We start from the raw sequence: 20,694 nt of genomic DNA, 5'->3' as shown, positions 1-20,694 counted from the left end.
CACATCTGCTCATGCCAGGGCCACTCCGGTGGTGCTGGGAGGTCAGCCCCAGGCCCTGCCATTGGATCCTAGTCTGATGGGAGAGAAAGCAGGACACAATGACAGGGCAGGGTGATCCCTGCTGGGGGCCAGGGGATGCCCCAAGCAGGGGGGTGACTAATCCAGCTTCCAAGGAGTACTCTGAAAAGTAGGAAGTATGTCCTAAATCCTGAGGCAGTTTTCTTGCTGGAATGGAGCAGGGAAAGGGCATTCTTGCCCCAGGGGTCTGTGTGCATAGGTGCAGAGGAGAGGGGGCAGGAGGGGCGAGGGAAGGGGCTAGAGGGTTGGGCAGCATGGCCTCTGAGTGCCAGCACAGGACAGGTGGTGTCAGAGCCGTCGCTGTGGTGTCGTGCCTGTCCCAGGCACACAGGGGCAGCCACCCTCAGGGAACCTGGGTACTCCTACAGCCCCACGTCTCACTCTTCCCTGTCCCCTCTGAGAGGCCACCAGATCTCCCTGGCACTCCACTGGCCACTGGGTGAGAACTCATTCCCATTTGTTCTGTTGTGGTGGATTCGGGCCAAATTCTTCCTCATCCAGAGCTGAATTCTAACCTCTCTTCAATCTGGGCCCCTCCCCAGCTGCCAGGTCCTGACCCGGGAGCGGGGTGGGGTGGGAACAACTACCCAGGGTCACACAGAGAGTCGGGAGGACCCACGAAGACACGGGTGCCCGCGTTCCGGGCTCACGCTCTTTCCCGGGCCTGTTTAGGGCGGGGAAGCTGCCGGTGGGACGCTTGCTGCAGGGGTCCCGGCGCCCAGAGGGACTCTGAGCACCTCTTCATTCCCTTGAGCTGCAGAAAATCTGGGCCCCAGCCCCGGGCGTCCTGCCCAGATCCAGGACAGTGCCAGCGACTCCGGGGCAGGCGAAGNCTCACTGACATAGTCTGGCCCTGGGCCGGCCCCTGGCGGGCAGGCCACTTGGCCAGCTTGGCCCATAGCCACCCCCCTAATGGGTGTGGGCAGCGGGCCCAGTGGACAGCTGGTGCTCAGGATGGCAGAGCCTCTTCCTAGTAGCTGCTGCGGGGGGAAAGGGAATGGGGATGTTGGACCCAGGGCCTTGGCAGTGCCCCCACTGGGATGCTCACACCACACATGCTTGGCACTGCCAGCTCTCCCCTTCCTGCCAGGCAGGCCCCGGGTACAGGGTTGTGGCCCAGGGCAGTGCCAGCAGCCTGTGTGCATCAAGTTCCTCTGTGGCAGGTACTGTTCAGGTTGAGGGCTGGGTTGTGCCCCTCATGTGACCTCAACAAAGCCACCCAGTTGCGCCTCAAGTTTTCCCTGTGTACCCTAGGCATGGTAAACTGTTTTAGTAACAACGGTCACCATTTGTTGCTGTTTGTTTCATTTAATCACAAAAGCCCCATGGGTATGTGGCTTTACAGATGAGGAAATTGAGGTTTTGAGACCTAAGTAATTTGCCAAAGTCACCCAGCTGACTCCAATTTAGGACTCCCGTGTTCTGATGCCACTGTGACCCTGATGGTGGAATGGCAGCCAGTGTGTGGTTTGGGGGAGGAGGGACGGTTATGAACTTGGGTGTTGGCAGGGTGGGGCCCCTGCTCCCAGGGTACAGGCAGTCTCAGACTTTCTACTGGATGGGCTGCCCTGAGGCCCCGAAACGCACCAGCCCTTCACTTGCTGGAGGGTCCATCTCCCTGTTTCTAAAGGCTGTTGAGGAAACCAAGGCCCAGAAGCCCCAGAGCCCATGGTCCTGCTTGTTGGGGAGAGAGCCCCCACACCCTAACCTGGGGTGGGGGTGGGGTGCCCTGGGGCCTATCCTGCAGCTGTGTAGAGCCGGGGGAGGTGGGGTGGGTGCTGAGTCATGTAGCCAGTGAGACACAAAAAAAGGATCAGGTTCCTGGGCACACTGGCCACCCACCCTGAAGATGCAGGCCCTGGCTGGGCTGTGCTGGGGGTGGTGGGTGTGTCCTCTGCTCATCCTTAGTCCCAAGGGCCCTGGATCTCCACCCCAGGGGCCAGGCTGAGGCTATGGCCACCACTGAAAATACTGCTGTAATAACTATGGATGGGGAGCAGCTGCAACTGGGCCCCACTTGACTGCTTTGGCTCTTGGGACAGTGTAGCCTGCTGTGACTGCCCTTCAGAGGAGTGACTCAGAGAACTGAGGGGACCCGGCCCATTTCTCAGCCAGGCCAGGTGACCATGCGTCAGCCCCTAGGCTCATTACCACGCAGCACTCCTGACTCCGTCTCTCTACTTGGCCCAGTACTGTCCCATCCCCACCTCTCCTTGTGGTCTTCCCCTCACCAGCCTCCCGAGGCACTTACTGTATACTGGCACATTCCAAGTGGCCAACAAACCTATGGGGACTGTAGTCAAAGACAGGGATTGCCACCCCCATTCTGCATACGCAGAAGCGGAAGCTGAGGTGACATCCCGCCCAAGGTGACCCAGCTGGGAAGTATGGGAGCTTGATTTGGATGTGACTTTGGGGCCAGCGAATCTCCTTAGAGGCTGAGTGCCTCCAGGGAGGACGGGGAAACTGAGGGGTGGTCTACCCCAGGGGTCAGCAGACTGCGGCTCTGGAGCCACATGCGGCTCTTGGGGTACGTTCCGTCTCAAGAAAAAGTTTGCTGACCCCTGGAAGAGCCGATCCTGTCCCTCACAATTTAAAAATTATTCGAGCGCCATAAATATATTTTTACAAATAAGGAAAATTTAAAGTAAATCTTATAAATGAAACTATGATAGTTTTATTTGCATTTTCAATTTTACTTCAGTCACATGTACATACCCCAAGAGCCGCGTGTGGCTCGTGAGCCGCAGTTTGCAGACTCCTGGCGGCTCTTCCGTTTCAAAAGTTTGCTGACCCCTGTTATACCCCATAAGGGAGATTTATTTGAGGGATGAGTATAGGACTCAGCACCCTAAATCCCCCAGAACTGCAGCTACCGCCAAAGAGCCAGCTCTATGTCACCGATGCAGTGACTTCTGATCCCAGCAGCACCACCCCTTTTATCCTTGTCCTGGAGTGTGCCAGGCAGCCAGTGTTGGAAGGGAGGGGCCAGGAAGCTCCATCCAAATAAAGCCCCTGGGGGGCCTCTCAGCAGAGAGGGAGGGGCTTTTCCTCAGTCCCTGGCCCCCTGGAGGCCAAGCCATGCAGGCACCTGGCTAGTCACCACAGCGGTCACACTACAGACCCTCACACACCTCATCCTGGGTGGTACCAATCTGTTTATTGAATAACCTATATCCAGGATATGGTGCGTGATTCCACATCAAGGCAGCCATAGGCGTATCCCCCTTTTCAGTGAAAAATCACCCCCTCCCACCCCTAGACAATAACGAGAAAAGGCACAGTATATACACAACACAAGGGCTGGCTCACCCGGGCCACCGGAGCCATAAACTACAGTGAGGGGGAGGGGCAGGAGAAAGAAAGTGGGTGAGGTCCAAGCTGACCCATTCTGGCCTGCACTCCACATCAGGGGAGCCCCTGCGTGTGCACGCCCCAGTCTGTGCTGGGCCCCTGCACACTCTGCCCCAACCAGCCTGAAGGGGTGAGAAGCACAGGGAGGGAGGGAGAGCAGCCCCTCGCAGCCTCCCAGCAGGGGTCCCAGGCAGTCCTCAGGTCCCAGAGAAATGACCTTAGGGGAGGCACCAAGCCAGGGAATCCAGAAAAGCAGGCCCCCTTTTTCTCTCAGGACCCCCATCAAGGCAGGGGGCCTCATTCCTAGTGCCCATCCCTGCCACCCTGGCTTATTTTCAGGTCAAGAATTAGGGGTCAACCTAATTAGGGATAGACCATGGAGGTAGGAGTTGAGGGGGAGGGAACTGAGAACCCACGCTGAAGGCCCTGGTCTCAATGGGTGACTTCATCTCTCCCAGCCCCTGGGCCTACCCTGAGCTTGGGCTGACATCCCAGGGGGCAGGGGAGTGGGAAGGAACAGGACAATTAAATAAGATACCATTTATTTTTTTAAAAATTAAAAAATAATGCCGACATTATTTCATCCATCCCCAGGCTTGTCCTCTGCCTCCCTGCCGCCTGCCTCCCCAGGGCTGGGCTCCCCTCCTTCCCTGGCTTTCCTGTGTAATAAACAGAAAACAAGGAACTGGCTTTGTCAGGCACAGGGGAGGGAACGCAGACCCAGGGAGAGAAATAAAGATGCCACAGCAACTTAGTCCTGCATCACGGCAAACCCAAGCACACTGATATAAAAACATTCGTATAAAAAGGGGTTGAGGGTATGCTGGGCACAGTGCCAAGGGTGAAGTGCTCTGGTGCCCAGAGACCCATGTCCCCCGAGGGAAAGCCTGATAAAAAAAAGGAAGCAGGAAAAGGGGACAGACACATTCAGAGAGAAATCTTGGGAGGAGGGCTGGAGGCAGGGGCTGGACAGCTTGGGAGCCCCCCCTGCTCTCAAATCAGGGTACCCCCAATTGTTGCCCCATTCTGTATTTCCTCTCTCAGGCCCAGTGGGTCCTGGACCACGGGCATCTACCCACATAAGCTATAAGGGGCTCTGTCCAGGGGCCCATGGGCCTGAGGAGGTCCCAAAGCCTTGGCAGGCAGCAGCTCAGAAGACAAGGCCCATCCCCTGGCTCCCAGAGGGAGGGCGAGGGGAGACAGAGCAGAGAGAGGAGGGAGAGACAGAGCAGAGGGAGGAGGGAGAGACAGAGCAGAGGGAGGAGGGAGGGACAGAAGAGGGAGGAGGGAGAGACAGAGAAGAGGGAGGAGGGAGGGACAGAGAAGGGAGAGACAGAGATTGAGAGGGTCGAGACAAGCAGGGCCCGCTGGTCAGGAGGCAGCAATGGCAGTGCCACCCCCCAGCTTCACAATCATCTGCTGGCAGTCGTTGCATGAGCGCCGGTCGCCCACCTTCTCCAGGGTGCGGGCTGCCTCGGCCAGCAGCACTGCCCGCTGGCCCGGGGAGGAGAGGAAGGAGAGGGGAAGGTGGCGGCAGGCCAGCAGGATGGCGGTGGCCCGTTCTCGCTGGCCGGGCCAGGCGTCCACCTCTCCTGTGGGAATGAGGAGCTACATGTAGGAGCTGCTCGCTGAGAGCTGCTAGGATGCAGGTGCTATTCCAAGGGCTTGATGGGGCCTCACACCAGCCCAGTGAGGTAGGTTCCAGTGCCCTCCCTAGTTCACAGACAAGATGAGATGAACTCGGCTGGCACCACGTGGCTGTTGTTACGTGGTGGCACTGGGCCTAGGCTTCTTCCACTCCGGCTCCCGCACCGGGACAACCTCCCCAGCCCTCCCCTCCCCGCTCCTGAGGCTGAACCAACAACAACCCGATCCCCACAGGGCCTTCGTGGACCCACCAAGTCAAGGGCTTCTCTTAATTCTCGCACCACCTCTGCCGAGGTCAGTGCTGGGCCGGCACCTGCCCTGCTCAGGCAGAGCCCACAGCAGGCCTTGGAGCCGGGGTGCCAGTAGACTCACCGTGCTTGGTGTTCTGGGCAGTGCGCCGCCGTAGGCTGTGCTCCAGCAGCTGGTGGGTACGGGTGGGACTGGCTCCTGCCATCAGGCGCACAGTGGCTTCGTGCAGGAACACCTGGGAAGGTGCAGGGGAGACAGTTATGCCCTGGGTCCTGTCCAGTCTGTGCTCTGGTAGGTACAGGCACCTCTCCCTGCAGCATTCGTCTGCCACCTGACCCTGCTCACCCCCTGAAAGTAACCTGTTGTCTTTACTGTGACCCCTGATACCAGCCAGAAACCTGGAGGAGGGGCAGGAACAAGGAACACAGCACAGGCCAGCTGGCGGAGGCAGGAGCCGCACAATGACAGAAAGAGGCAAAGGGCTACCAGTGATGAACAGGGCATCACACCCTCTGGGCTTGGAAGACAAGTAACCTGGGTGAAGCTTTAAGTCCTTGGAAGCTGCCTCCAGGTTGAAAATAGGACAGAAGGTGGGGCAGGGGCAGGAGGGATATAGGGGGACAGCTGGGTACCAGGGAGGTCCAGATCCTTTGGTTCCTTCAGAAAGGAACAGAGTCCAGGATGTTTGCAGGTGAAAGCCTGCAACTCTTCTGAAAGTGTGAGTCGTGGGGGTGGGGAGGACCAGACCTAAGCCTTCAATTTCTTAAAATCTCAAGGCTCTTTTATACCTTAATATCTCAGTGTGGGGAGGGTCTTGGGTGCTGCCTGGAGGCAATGGGGGAGCCACTGAAGGGTTCTCAGGTGGGTCAAAGCAGGATGGAAATGGTGTTTCACGGGAGGCCGCTGAGGCCGGCTGTGCCCTAAGCAGACCAGAGGGCCGCCGAACCTTGGGGCACACTTCCTTTTACCAGGAAGGGGTGGCGCTCTGACGACGTTTTGTCTGCTGTGTCTGTCTTGGCTCGCTCGCTGCACACAGGGCCACAGGACAACCACAGCCCTGTGAGGGTCCCACAGCACCCATGGGTGAGGGCAGCTGCATTCCAAGCCCCTCTCCTTTTTCGTGCCCTTCCCCCTTGCTGACACTCTGGCCACCTCACTTGAAGTTTTTGAAAATAATTCAGACAAAAATATGTAGTGTACATTATTCTGATAAGCAGTAAAAATAAACCAAGGCAATGACTGAAGTCCAGTAAGCCCAGTGATGCAACTGCCCTCGGAGACCTAGCTCAGATCCTGTGGCGGGAGGAACCCAAGGCCCAAAAAGGCTCAGAAAAAGGATTAGCTGTGGTTCTAGGGAGACTGTGTCACTCTGACTTCAGCTGTGACACCAGAGTACAGCTCCCTTGTGTCCTTCCCACCCCACTCCACATGGGGCCAGGAGCCCCTCCCATCCCAGCGTCTGACTGTGAGATGCTGGTCCTCTCTGTGGGCCGTGTGGCCTGCTCACCACATTCTAGGGCCTGGCACACAACCAACAGGAGCCAAAGGATACATGGTACCCAACCCAGTGCTCGACAGGTCAGCTGGCTGACCTCAGAGGACCAACTCCTCGACACCACACAGCTGTTGTGCTGGACCCTGGGGCCCCACTAGCTAGCACTCCCCCACCAGTTAGCTGGGCCTCACCTTGCGGTAGGCTGGACGGAAGCTGTGTGCCAGCCTGCGCAGGCTGCCCAGGTCCCGCTGGAAGCCAGCCAGCTCACCGCCTGATGCGTGGTAGGTCTCACCCAGGGCCTGGCTGGCTCCTGCCTGCTTTTGCCAGAGGGCTGTCCGCAGCGACAGTAGCAGGTCACAGGTCAACAGCTGGACCACCTGTGGGGTGGACCAGGGGGGAGGAGACAGGTGATGGCCAACTGCTGAGGCAGGGGTCCCAGCACCTACGAGGCCCTCCCTAGCCCAACACTCAGCAGCTCCAGGAGGAAGCAGAGAGCCCCAGATGAGGCAGCCTGCAAGACACTCCGCAGGGAACCAGAGAACAGCTAAAGAATGAACTCAGGTTCACGGCACCTAGTCCTTCCCATGGCTCCAGGTGGGAGATTTGTTCTCCCCATTCTGCAGGTGAGGAAGCTGAGGCTCAGAGAGGGGCAGTAGCTGTGTAGGGACACACAGTAGCAGAGGTAGGAATAAACCCTCATAAGTCTGACAGGAAGTCACAGGTTCCTCCTGCTCACAGCTGGCAGAGGTGCCATGGTCCTGCCCCTCCAGTGGAATGGAAGAGCCTGAAGTGGCAGTGAAGCCTGGAGACTGGGGGAGGCTCAGGAGAGGAGAGGCTCACTTCAGAGGGCAGCCAAAGCTCTGCCCGAATGGCCTCTGGGGCGGGGAGACAAGCCCCAGGCAGAACCGTGGAGCAGCTGACTGCCTGGGTTTAGGCCCACTGGCCTGGATCAGTCGCAGTTTTGTCACTGATTAGCTACACGACCCTGGCACACAACTGAGCCTCTCTGCCTCAGCTTCCTCACCCACAAAACAGACGCCATGGACGGTTGTGAGCATTCCATGAGTGCACCATGTGGAGCAGTCAGCCCACACTGGCTGCTGTTAGGCAGAGATGCCGCACGCGCCTGGGCCTCCTGTCCTCTCTGTGGCACCCACGAGGCTGGGCCTGCCTGGCTCCTGAAGCCACCAGCATCAGGGAGCAGTGAGAGCGAGGAGACAGCGAGTCCTTTTCGAGGTGGGTCCCCTGTGGCCCTCAGATTCAGAGGGACTCCCCAGGCCATTCCTTACCTCGCCCAGCCTAGCTTTCCCCTTCTCAAGGGTGCTGGGCCCGGGGAGGTCACAGTGCTGCCTCACACCCTACCCTGTATGCTGCCCCAGGCCCGCTCACTGCCCTGACCCCGAACATGCTGTTTTCTACCGCTGACAATCTCAAAGGGGCATGGATGAGCCCCCCACCTCGGAACAAAACTTGGCACTTCTAAGAGGTGAACACTGGGGAGGCACCTTTGGGTGGGGGCAGTGGCCTGGGGCTGGATTCTGGGAGCCACCAGGCTCCACAGGGTCTCCCTCTTGTAGGTCCATTTTCCTACACAGAGCTGTCCCCTAGGAATGCAGCCCCAAGGGTGCCCATGGTCTCTCTCCTTCCCCAAATCCAACTGAGACTGTCTGATTCTCTCATGAAGACAAATACTATGGAAGACAAAGTGAGATGCGGCTTCCCCACAGGCCCAGTCTGCACACTGCCTGTCCTGCACGGCTGGCACAGGGTCCTGGGCCACTGGGAACCTCTAGCCAGAGGTGCCAGCCTAGCCATCGGCGACCAAACCCCAGTGAGGGGTTCAGAGTCTGACCCTCCAGGATACACTCCCTTTCTGGAGTGAAATCACGCTCCGCCCGGTGAGCAGACAATGCTGCACTTCCAGCTGCATGTACTCCTCGCCTCGCCTCTCCCGGGATGGCTGTGCTCTGGCCCAACAGGGCCCTCTACGAGGCCTGGGTGGGAAGTCTCTCGAAGGCCGGGCAGGCCTCTGTGATGCACTGTGGAAACATTGCACGGGTACCACCAGAACGTGCAATGCAACTACAATGCACCACAGCTACCTGCTAGAAGTATGCTGCCGGTCACGGAGGCTCCCAGGGTGGCCCATCGGCTCAGGTGCGCGCGCGTGTGTGTGTGTGTGTGGCCCACTCCAAGGCTGGCGTACAGGGGTCTGGGGTGGGGTGGGGTGCGGGGTCAAATGAGCTTCCCAGAGCAAATGCAGAGCCCTAGCCAGCAGGATCGGAACTCAGAGGGCCTAGGAAAGATGCAGGTAGAACATGCCTGCCCTGAGGACTACACAGGGAGCCCACCACGTTTTGGGGAAGGGGGCTACTTGCCTGGTCTCTGTCTCTCAGACAGCCCCACAGGCTGGGTAAGTTCAAGGTGGGTCAGAGTATTGGTGCCCACCAGAACCGAGCACCTCCCAGAGGGGCCATATAAGCCCCCACTCACGTGGTTGAGGGTGGGATCGCAGGAGGCCCCGCTGACATTGAGGCTGCTCCACAGGTGGCCGCTGGCCCTTTCACAATGGCAGAAAGAGCTCTGTTGCCCATCCACCTTCCCAGGGAGTGAGGTGTGCATGGCTCTGCAGGTGTGGAAGACGGCCTTCAGCAGGGGGCTCCTGGGTAGTGAGAGGGAGGCAAGAGGCAGGAGGTCAGTATTTGTCACCTTGAGGAGTTATTTGAGGGGACCGAACTGGTGACCACCACACCCCACATTGCTGTGACATGTGGGTCTGTAGACTTGAATGCTACCATAGTGGTTCCCGGTCTACAGGTCCAGATCTGAAATGCCAGCCCTGAGCAAGGGTGGGCTCCCCATCCTGACAGCGTCTCCTTCAAGCACCCACTTTCCAGTGAGGGAGTCGGATGATAAATGCAATAAGTGCTGAATACACAATGGCGGGTAGTGTAAGCGCCATGAAAGAAAGTCATGCAGAGAAAGGGGGTGGCATTTACAAAGAACAGTCAAGGATGCGCTCCTGGAAAGGTGACATTTGAGCAGCGACCTGAAGGAACTGGGGGAGCAAGCTGAGTGGATTTCCTGGGAAGAGGGTGCCAGGTAGAGGAGCAGCACGTGCAAAGGCTCTGAGTGCCTGACACATGTGAGATACCCAGGAGACAGCGTGGCTGGAGAGGAGGACGTGAAGGGTGTGCAGGGACAGTGAGCTGCAGGGTCAGTCATGGCCAAACGAGGGCCTCAGTTTCCTCATCTATCAAGTGGCCACAATACCACCTGCTGCTACCTGTGGTGACAGAGTGTTGGCCCCATTATTTGCACCTGTTCTCCGAGGGGCCATTCCCCTGGGAGCTGATATTAAACTCTCTAGAGAAACTTGGCTTCTTTTCATAGAGTAGATCCAGAAGATGGGGAGGTTGGGGTTGGGGGAGGGTTCCCACAGAGTCATTATCCTCAAAGAGCAAAGGGACCCTAGAGTGACTGAATTCAGAGGAAAGGAATGCCTGAAGGTCTTAGCTGCACGCTGGGTCTATTGCTTAGGTGTGAGGTGACTTCTGACAATTTACCCGACAAGCCTGTTTCCTCAGGCACCTTGGCTGGGAGACACACACAGGGGACAGCGCTAACGCAGGGCATGGTGCAGGGTGGATGCGCACGGTCAGGGTACTTCAGTGGGTTACTTAAATGAAATTGGGGTGTCAGACCTATTTTAGGGAACCTGTCTACACCCACTTTTCTCAGCTTCCTCCAGCTCTACTGGTTAAGAGTCTCTTGACGGGAAATACTGCAGCCTTGGCTCTGAAGTCAGGACCTCGTGGGCCTTTCTGCCTTGGGAGTGTTTTACAATCTCTCTCAAGTGCAGAAGACGTCAGGGACACTACGATCCAGTTAGAACGGCCAGGGTGTCAGTTGGCAGGGCTGCCCATCGCTACAGGCCACGTGCCCGCAGGCAGGAGTCCCCAAAAATGAAGATCAAAGGCTCTCTAGCTCTGTCCGTGCTAAAGGCTGTTTGAGTGATAGGGCTGATGGGGGGCAGAGGGCGGCTGCAAGGACATGAGGAAGGATCCTTGGGCCCTCACAAGCCCTGTGCTGGCTGTGAGCAGTCACCACTCTGCCTGGCTCCACCAAGATGCCGGGAGCCACACCACTCTCCCTTCCTGTCAGCCTGTGGCTCCACGGAGGCTGTGGGGGGAGGCCCCAGAGGCAGAGCTGACAGCTGCTGGCACAGCACACAGACAGACCTGCTTGCCAAGCTCGGTTTCCCTACGGTGCTCTCGTGCTCCCTTGCACTTTCTCTCTCCATCTATCATGCGGTCCCCAGGCTGCCTGGTCCTTCTCCCCGATGGCCACCCAGATCTGCTCCCTCCCACTAACCCAGACAAGCAGGCCGGGCACCCCCTGCATTTGGGGTTTCCCTGAGAGAAGCAAGGAAGTGGTCAAGGAGGTTTACGCACTCAGTTACTTCTAGGGCTTTGGGGACACGCTCTACTTCAGTAAAATGAGCGCGTACAGCCGTGTCATCACCCTGGAGCCAGCTGATGGCCAAAGTAATCGCAGATGTCCACCAACGACAGACGACATCTGGACCTAGGGGGGAAATGGTATCAAACGTCACTCCAGCACCCACAGAAATCAGACCTGTGGAGCTCTGCCCGGCTGGCTGCACCTAGGCCCCACGTGGCAAGTGCCATCTTTACCTTCCGGCGATGGGCCAGGGGCCTCTGCTGCCCTCAGACATTTCTGGTGGAAGCATCAAGAGCCTTAAAAAATGCTCACTCCTAGTAACCTAGTATTCCTATTTGGGGCAACCTATCACAAAGAAATTGGCCTAAACTGAGAAAAAAAAAGTTTAACAAAGATGTTCATTATGGTGTTATTTTTACATAAAAAGCTGGAAACAACCTAAACTTCCAACAGCCACAACAAACGGCGTTCCTGGTTTCTGGAAGAATAGGCTCACGTTGGGAGTTTTTTTTTTTTTTTTAGCTGAGCCATCCTGCTACCTGTTGGCAGCTCAGCGGCTGCTCAGCTCGGGCTGGACTCGAACCGCTGTTGCTCAGAGCTCAAACTCTTGAGCGAGCTCTTAACCAACTGAGCCACTCGGCCGGCCCTACTCGTTGGGAGTTTTTAAGTCTTTTCCTCTTGGAGGCTTAGTTTTCTCAGCTGCAAAGTTACGGTACCAGTGATCTCACGATGCCGTGGGGTGGGTGTGTAAAAGGCCTAAGAGCATGTTCTACACTCTGACATCACGATAGGCCACAAGGTCAGTGGTCATCATGGGGCACCTGCTCTTTGGGGATCCTTCCCTCCCTAGGGAGAGTGACCAGCAGGAAGCTTGATGCCCCCTTTCTCCCAGCAGCCTCAGAAGCCTGAGAGGTGGCAGGTGATGTGCCATCACCCTGATGGCAATTTAGGGACAGAAACAAAGAATGTTCTGGTGCCAATTTAGTCAGCGGGTTGCGCCGTGTCACCCAAGGCCATGGGTAGCTGGAGCAGTACCAAACACCCAGAGGAAAGGTCCCTTCATCAGAATGTTAGACCAAAGGGTCTAACTTGGGGGTGGGGGAGGTGGGGAGGCCTGTGTGTCTGAAAGGTGAGTCCCCACCAGCCCCCGGTGCCTGGACCACTTTGCTGCCCGTTCTGGGCCTTTGGGAAGGTTGCTGACCTGCCCTACCAGCCAGGATCTGGGAAAAGACACTCACTCGCTCATTACTGCTCACTTCTAAAAGCGTCATTATTTCCTGACCCCAGAGTGCTGCCCAGTATGGCGTCTGTGGGTCAGGGCTTTGGGGGAGCTGAAGATACAAACCTCAGATCCAGAGGGGATTCTCAAGTGCGTGCTCAACTAGCCCTGGACCCTGGGACAAAGGGGCTGTGAAGGACGGGAGCAAGCAGCCTGAGGCCTGGGAGCCACCCTGCAAGATGCTTACCAAGGGCTGACTTGAGCACGGAGCTGCTGGAGAAGGGGGAGGTCACAACACCCACAGAGTCCACAAAAGAATTAAGTAATTTCAGGTACCCCAGAGCACTGGAGAATTCACTAGAAAGACAAGAAAGGGTCCCATGTATGTTAAAATATATATAAGGACCACACTCGTGGCCTAGCTGTTCAGCCCCCCTCCCCGGGACCAAATGGACATTTCTGGCCCCTTCTTCCCCATCATGCCAGGCATACCCTGCGCTCTGCCCCCTATACCATTCACTCTCTCCGTGGCCTTCCTTCTTCGAATGCTCCTGACATCTTCCCTCTGCTTGCCAGGACAGCTGGCATTGCTCTTTCATTCCTGGCCCCGAAACCTGACTCCTCCCCGTAAGGCTCAATTCAAATGTATCCTCCCAGAAGTTTACTGATCTCTGGCGCAGAAGTGCCCTGCCCTTGCCACTCAGATGCACTCCATCAGGACTTGGAACTTGTACGAGAGTGACTTTGGCACCTGTCTGCCTCTCAGGTCTTATCCTGAGAAGGAAAGACTATGCTTAACTGTATAAGAATAAGAATTGCCTGGCACATTCAGTAAAGGTCTGGGACCCCAAGATGTCCAGGCCAGAGCCTTCTCCTGAACTCTCCAAATTCCATTCCTATCCCCTCAATAGGCCACCCCCTCCTCACCCTAACAAGCAAATCAAATGCCTGACTTGCTCCAAAAACTGACTCCACTTGCCAAAGGAACGGGTAAAAAGGAAAAACGGTGGGAAAGCGACGCCTACTCGGTGTAGGAGAAAAGGGCAGAGCCAGGTTGGAGCTCACTCAGGGCTCTCGTGGGCCTGCCGGGTTGGAGGAATGCAAAGGGATCACTCCATTTCTCGCAGACCCTCCGCCACGGCTTGTTTCTTTCTAAGCACCAGCCCCACAGCTGCCCTGGAGCTTCCTGGACAGACGGCCCAAGGCAGGGGCGTCCTGGAGACATTACCAGCTCTCTTCTTCCTGGTCTCCAGCCTTCTTCTTGGCCTGAGGTTTCACCAAGGACTCCACAGCTAGCTCCAGCAGGTTTTTGCAGAAGGCCTGGTGGACCTGGGCAACGGGGTCGGCTGAAGAGTAGGGCCAGGAGAGGGGTTAAATGGGTCTTACTTATGAGCCCATTTCATCTTTACACAGAAAACAAGAGGGTGAGGAGAGGAACCCAAGCTATAGCTACCCCTTTGAATGGGGATCAAATGCCCCTTTCAACTAAACCCCAGAACTACCTTGTTAAAAGGTTGGAAGGTTCGGGGGTGTGGTGGTGGTGGAGTTGGAGGTGGTGGGTGTGGTGGTGGTGGTGGTGGTGGTGTGTGTGTGTCTGGCACAGAGCTGAGCACTTCCATTCAAGGCTGGAGGCTATAAAGTGGTGGCCACAAGCCTTGTCAGAAGACAGAAAAATGGAAAGGCAGGCGCCTCCAAGTCTCCGAGGCTGCCTCTTCTCCATGTGGCTCAGGAGGACAGCCAGTGAGGAGGAAAAGGAGACCACTGCAGCCTTGACACAACAAGGAAGACCCTGCTCTTATTTTCCAGAGACCTGTCATGGGACTTGTGGCCAGCGACGATCTGGCTGAGTTGATTAACAAGGGGCCTTGCAATGCTTGCAATAGCTGACTGTCACCAACAAGTCCCTATGGGCAGGCCCAAAGCAGGACATGACCAGCCACCACCCCTGCCCCCCACAGACATGTGGGCCTCAATCTGACCAGGAAGAGGAGGTAGGACACATGAACACATTCTGGGTGACAAGGCCTAGAGCTAGAACCTGCAAGAGGTGAGAAAGCCAGTGAAAATCTATGGTGTGGACAATGCAAACAAGAGGGGCTGAGAGAGTTAGGGTGGCTTTTGCTTTCATCCTTACTTTTTGGTGCTGTTCACCATTCTTATATTGAGCCATAAAGTTATTTTTTTTAAAAAGATAGTGGGCCACCCCAAAATGTCTGACACACACACCTGTACCCAGGGAACATGCCTCACTCTCCCAGACCCACGGTGTAGAGGGAAGCAGCATGCCGGGAGCGGAGAGCCACTGACTGCTCAAGTCTGAGTCAACCCATCCAGCCTCTACCACGCTGAGGCCGGGCCAGTCGACTCCAATCACTGTCAAACACCAGGGACGGTGAGCCAGCATCTCCTCCCGACGCCTGGAGCCCTGTTCCGGCCACTACTCTGAGCATTTGATGACCGCCTGTCGCCTATTGTTCCCTAACTGCTCCATATATGTCTGTCTGCTTTCCAGTGGGATCCGGGCCAGCAGACAGCAGCTGCATACACCCTTTGTGTCTCCACAGTGCCCAGAACAAGGGCAAGAGTACAGTCTGACTGACATCAGGAGCACGGGCTTCGAATGTCAGGCGAGCTGCAAACCCAGCTCAGCTGCTGACCAGGCTCATGACCTCCCTGAGCTTCGGGGAAAATAAGACTGACGTCCTGTGTTTCGACCCTGCAGTACTGGTGGCTCTCATGTCTCTCTGCAGTTCCCAGTGGCTGCAGAGGTGTCCTCACCTGGGTTTCTCTGGGCACAGTACAGGCTTTCCTTGGCAGCTGACTTCACCGACCAGCTCCGTTCCATGAAAAACTTCTGGCCCAGGGGGTGGCAGAGCCAGCGCAGCGAGTCAGGGACAGCACTGTGCTCGGGGCCACACAGACTCTGGGCTCTACTGAGGAAGTAGCTCTGTGGAAGGACAAAGACCGGGGGTGACATCAGGGTGGCAGAATGCTGGCTGCAGCCACCTTGGGCCCATCAGAAAGCACTACCAGGCTGGGGAAAGGAGATGAACAGGAGGCCTGGGACCCTCATGTCCCTGGAAGTAAATGCCACCACTGAAACTAGGACAAGCGGCCTACTTTCTGGCCTTCGAGGAAAGACCAAGAAAGACTTTGAGCAGAGAAGGACAGGAGGGAGAAGCACGAGACACGGGTCTCAGGAGCCCAAAGGAGGGCACTGGGCCAGGCCCATGGACCCGGACTGTCATGCTTCCACCCTGGCCTCTGCCATGAGGGGGAACTGTCTCCTTTTCTGGCTCAGTCTGATGGTTTTGACCTTTACTGGGCTCTAAGTAGCCATCAGTTAATATAACGGGTTCGGAAGACTTGAATGCCAGGGTCAGAAATAGTACTGCCAAAGCACCACTCAAGGAACGCGGACAGAGAAGACAGCCTTTTTCCGGGAGAGTCTGGAGACGGCCGCTGGAATCTGAGATTAAATGGCCCAGCCAAACGGCTCTACAGCCCTGCTCTAATATTACCATGGCACTTAGGAGGCTGGGGGGCGGGGAGGGGGGGTGCGGGCGTTTCACCGAAATCTCTAATCATGGCCTTTTCCTCCTCTGCTGACCACTGTACTTGAAAAAGAGTCCTGGAGAGCAAATGCAGAGAGAAGACATGACCTTCTCCTGACCTTCAGCAGAGCACTTGCTGAACCTGAGCTTGTAACCGCAGTGAGGATGAACCTCATGGGGGTTGTGGGTGGGCGGTGGCAACGCCAGGGCTTCTGAAGTCAGAGAACGTTCTAGCAATTGGAAACTCTCCAACTCTCTCCTAAGAGCACATGCCTGATGGGAAACAGCACCACTGGTCTCTCCAGAGGGCCCAAATGTCATCCACCAGCAGAAACAAAGCCTGGATGGGCAGCATTGAAAGGGGAACCCAGAGAAGCCATTTAGAAAATCATTAAGTTAAAATACACTGTTAAGATTAATTCTTAAAAGAAAAACCTTAGTTATAACAAATCTCAGTGGGTAGGGGGAGCGTAGGAAGAAGCTTGGATTTAGTGGTTTGAATGAATAAGAAATATAAATCCTGAGACAGTCATTCACAGTACGGCTTCTAGAAGGGAAACTGAGAAAATAACTTCTATTGCTCTTTAAATTTTGTTGGCATTATCATCCTACGATGATTTCCCTAAATTTTACAGACAGCAGAATTCACCCGAGCATCTGAGAGGCCTAAGAGTCCCCTCTCCTATAACTCATCTGCTAATTGCTGAATTCAGTGGCTGAGGCAGGAGACTCAGAACTGCGTAGATCCTGAGGGCCACCCTGTACCCTGGGGCCAGTCCCAGTCCCAACTCCAGGTTGTCCTCCCACAGTGGTCTGACCCTATGGTTCTCAAATTGTGTGCCAAGGTACCCCAAAGTGCCATAGGGAACTCACGGGGGTGCCGCTGGATGTTACATTTTTTTAGGGAAATACAGAAATGCTCAGCATGAGTTGGACACCATGTAAAGCGCTAGACAGAGATGGTTCATGGTCTCAACACGAGACTATACGACCGTCCTTTGGATGATGTCACATCTTGGTGACGCTGAGTTTTTGGATGCTGTTGTAATAAAAAGCAAGTGCTGTGTGAAAATCGATGTGGAACAAAAATGAAGGTGGTGGTGTCCAACCTGATTTTAAAGTTTAAGAAGGTGTGTGGTGCCAAAAGTATGTAGTTATGGTTGTTAACAATAACACATGTGCTAGCCAAATATATTCAGCTGAATTCAAAGCTTCTTCGTCCTTAAGAAAGTGTTGTCTGAGTCTCTTACTCTACCCCTTCCCAAGAGAAGCAAAAGCACATGAAAGGGGCTGTTCCTCTCCTTTCCTCACCCCACTGAAAATGTGAATTTGTCAGTACCATTAATGCTCTGGTATTTATACCCTTTGACCCGGCATCACCACCTCCAGAGATTTAACCAGAACTGGGTAAGACAGTGGGTGAGGGTGCTCCCTGCAGCACCGTTTGTAATTGCAAATACTGGAAACAACCAAACGTCTATCAGCAGGAACTGGCTCAATCAACAATGGTATTTACATGTGCTGGTGTACCACGCACCTCTGGGATATAGCAAGGCGATAAAGAAAGAGGCCCAGGACTTACTGTTAGATTGAAAAAAGCAAGTGGCAAAACAAGGTTTCTGGTATGATCACATTGAATAAATTAGAATGCATATGTTAGTATGTGCAGGAAGAAAATTCTGAGGAAAGACAGACACATCAAGCTGTTTACTGCTAGTTAAGCATACCAAATATTTTTTGGGAGGTGGGGGTGAGGAGTCATGGGCAGGGACAGTTTTCAAGAGAACCATTTTCCCAATCCTCAGCTGCCACACACATGCCTTCCATAAATGCCCTCTCTAATTCTCTCTAAAGGGCAGCTGTGTCTTAGCAATAAGGACAATGGAAACCCCAGTGGGACTTCTGGGATGACGAGATGATCCCAAAGTTTATATGGGAAGGTAAAGAGGAAAAAAAGCCAGAGGACTGACACGTCTAGATATTGAGACATACTGGAAGGCTTGGCCACTGTGAGTGTGCGGTGTGGGTTCACTGGAACAGACTAGAGCATCCAGCAGCGGACTCACCATACACAGACACTTGATTTACGAACAAGGTGCCTCGGTGCAGCGGGGAGAGGACAGTCATTTTAATAACATTCTGAGGCAGGGACATATCCATATGGAACAAAAGTAGACTTTGCACCCCTATCAGCAACTCATACAAAAATCAATTCCAGGGGGATTATGGACCTATGTGAAAAGTAAAGAATAAAGCGTTTGGCAGATAACATAGGAGAATATCTTTTGAGGTAGGGCATAAAATGTCTGTGCAGGAAATGACAAATAATCTGAACTCCATGAACATTAAGAACTTGTGCTCATCGATCAACACCATTGAGAGAGAATAGGCAAGCCCCAGAGTAAGAGAAGACGTGCAAAGCACAAACCCAACAAAGGATTACAGCCAGTTATAAAGAACTCCTCAGATCCATAAAAAGAGAGACATCCCAAAAGGTGAAAGACTTGACTAAGAGACTACCCAGAGAGCCAACAAACTACCCAAATGGCCAATGAAAAGGTGCTTGACACCATCAATCATCTGGGAAATGCAAATGACAGTCACAATGAGGTACCAGCAGAAAGGCTTAAGAAACCGAAATTGACACAATTGAGTTTGATGAGGACGCAGAACACACTGGTGCAGTGGAAGTCGGTACAACCACTTTGGAAAGCTGTTAGGCAGCATCTACTAAAGCTGAACCTCTGACCCAGCAATGGCATTCCTAGAAGTACAGTCACGTGTTCACTGAGAGATGAACAGGGATGGGACATTCACAGCAGCATGATACATAATAACCAAAACCAGGAAACTCAAAAGCCCATCTATGAGAGTCTAGTCACATGGTGGAATGCTATAAAGCAACGGGAACAGACAATCTCTGTACGGACAATCTCTGTATGCAACATCGAGCGGAAGCAGCCAGACACATACAGAACATGCTGTATGACTCTCCTATAAAGTTTTTATAGAGGCAAACAGCTGAGGTGATCAGGATGGCGGTTAATGTGGCTGGAGGGCTTGTGGGGAGGGGCAGTTTGCTGCCTGTAAGGGGGCCCAAGGGAGGCTCCTGAGGGCTGGGTCGTGTTCTGTTTCTTGATCTGTCTGCTGGTTATATGGATGTGTTCACTTTGTGAAGTCACTGAACTGTGTATTTGTGATTGGTGTACTTTTCTACATGCACACTGTACTTCAATAAAAAGTTTACAGGAACAAAAAACTGGCTTAAACTATGGTGACGGAATTCAGAATATCGGTGACGTTTGTGGGGGGCAGGGAGCATGGAGAAGGCCTGCAGGAGGCTTCTGGGGCTGATGGGAACGTTCTACTTCTTGATCTGGTTGGTGGTTACAAGGGTGAGTTCTCTTTGTGAAAACTCATCAAGCTGTAAATGTGTGCATTTTTTGTATGTACACTGTATTTCAATAAAATTAACGTCTTCAAAAATACTTTCTGGGGGCAGAGAAGTTATAAGTGTGACAACAACGGCCCAGAGCACTCGGACAAACAAATGGACTAGGGGAGCTGCCTGGCCAACGCGTCCTGCTCTTAGTCTAGATTCGCCTTGCCCCCAAAGCCTCCCTTAACTTCCCCTCAGACTGGGCCAGGAGCCCACTGTGCTCTCGGGGCAGCCACGCCAGGTCAGCTCCCACCCACCCCACCCCACTCATCCCACCATCCTGAAGGCCTGGTCCTTGTCTGGATTCCCTGCCAGACCACACACTCCCCAAGGACAGGGCGAATCTCCCACGCTCTGCGGCATTTCCACTCCGGGAAGTGCCTGGCCCAGAGCTGGGACTCAGTAATGTATGCTGAACAAATGTCTTATCCAGGGTCACAAAAGCAGGGCTGAGACTCAGAAAGTACACTGGGCTTTTCCACGCCCTTTGTCAGACTATTGTGACACACTTCAGGAAACATCAGTACCACAACAGGGGACGTTCCTGTTCACTGCTAGCTCATCAGGGCCATTACGGAGATACGGAAACAAAACAGAGATGGGGTCATTCTGTTTTGGAGACACAGCTGACGTATTCAGCAGCCTACCCAAGTGAGCGTGGAATAAAAAGGCCTGTTTCTACGGGAGTGAGAGAAAGCCTGACGTCAGCAGACACTGTGAACTAGTTGATAACAGGCCCGTTAATTATCCAATTGAGAATTCCCAAGGCTGGCTCCATTGGAGGTGGCTGAGAACCACAGTTCCCCATCCCAGGTCTGACCTGGGCTCCTTGCAGACGTGCACTGTCTTCCATTTCTTGATCCACAGTACCATGAGCAACACCAGGTACCCAATAAATACCTTCTGAAAGAATGAAAGAAACTGGAGACACAGCCAGAAGATTCCAAGAATTTTTATGACCACTTGAAGAGCAGAACAGTCCATATGAACCTCCAAATATGGGTCACTGTGCATCACCGAATCAATCTTATCTCTGGGCACCAAAATGTCCTGCTTATGCTGGAAAGGGCCCCGAGGTGGGAATTTTGATGTTCTCTTCACTGCTGTAAGTACTTGTGGAATGGCCCACTGAATGAATGTCTACCCCTCCAGGCGGGCAGCACCTGTGGCAGGGCCCGCACCTATCTTAGCTCCT

The 20,694-nt window shown here is 54.5% G+C and overlaps 1 protein-coding gene across 2 annotated transcripts in view; it reads right to left on the bottom strand.

The window, feature by feature from the left end:
* Positions 1–4,711: 4,711 nt before the first annotated feature.
* SREBF2 (sterol regulatory element binding transcription factor 2) overlaps positions 4,712–20,694 on the bottom strand; it is a 52,514-nt gene continuing 36,531 nt past the window's right edge. For both annotated transcript variants that reach the window (XM_019633887.1, XM_019633888.1), the window contains exons 12-19: positions 15,285–15,453; positions 13,735–13,852; positions 12,754–12,863; positions 11,278–11,410; positions 9,317–9,485; positions 7,015–7,200; positions 5,452–5,563; positions 4,712–5,024 (exon numbers count right to left, since the gene is read on the bottom strand). In XM_019633887.1, the coding sequence (XP_019489432.1) occupies positions 4,804–5,024; positions 5,452–5,563; positions 7,015–7,200; positions 9,317–9,485; positions 11,278–11,410; positions 12,754–12,863; positions 13,735–13,852; positions 15,285–15,453 (1,218 nt within the window). In that variant the 3' untranslated portion in view covers positions 4,712–4,803. The remainder of the gene's footprint in view (positions 5,025–5,451; positions 5,564–7,014; positions 7,201–9,316; positions 9,486–11,277; positions 11,411–12,753; positions 12,864–13,734; positions 13,853–15,284; positions 15,454–20,694) is intronic.

Source organism: Hipposideros armiger, unplaced genomic scaffold, assembly GCF_001890085.2.
Source record: "Hipposideros armiger isolate ML-2016 unplaced genomic scaffold, ASM189008v1 scaffold_1430, whole genome shotgun sequence".
NCBI classification, from domain to species: Eukaryota; Metazoa; Chordata; class Mammalia; order Chiroptera; family Hipposideridae; genus Hipposideros; species Hipposideros armiger.
The sequence above is the reverse complement of the archived record's forward strand: the minus strand, read 5'-3'. Positions and strand labels throughout refer to the sequence as shown.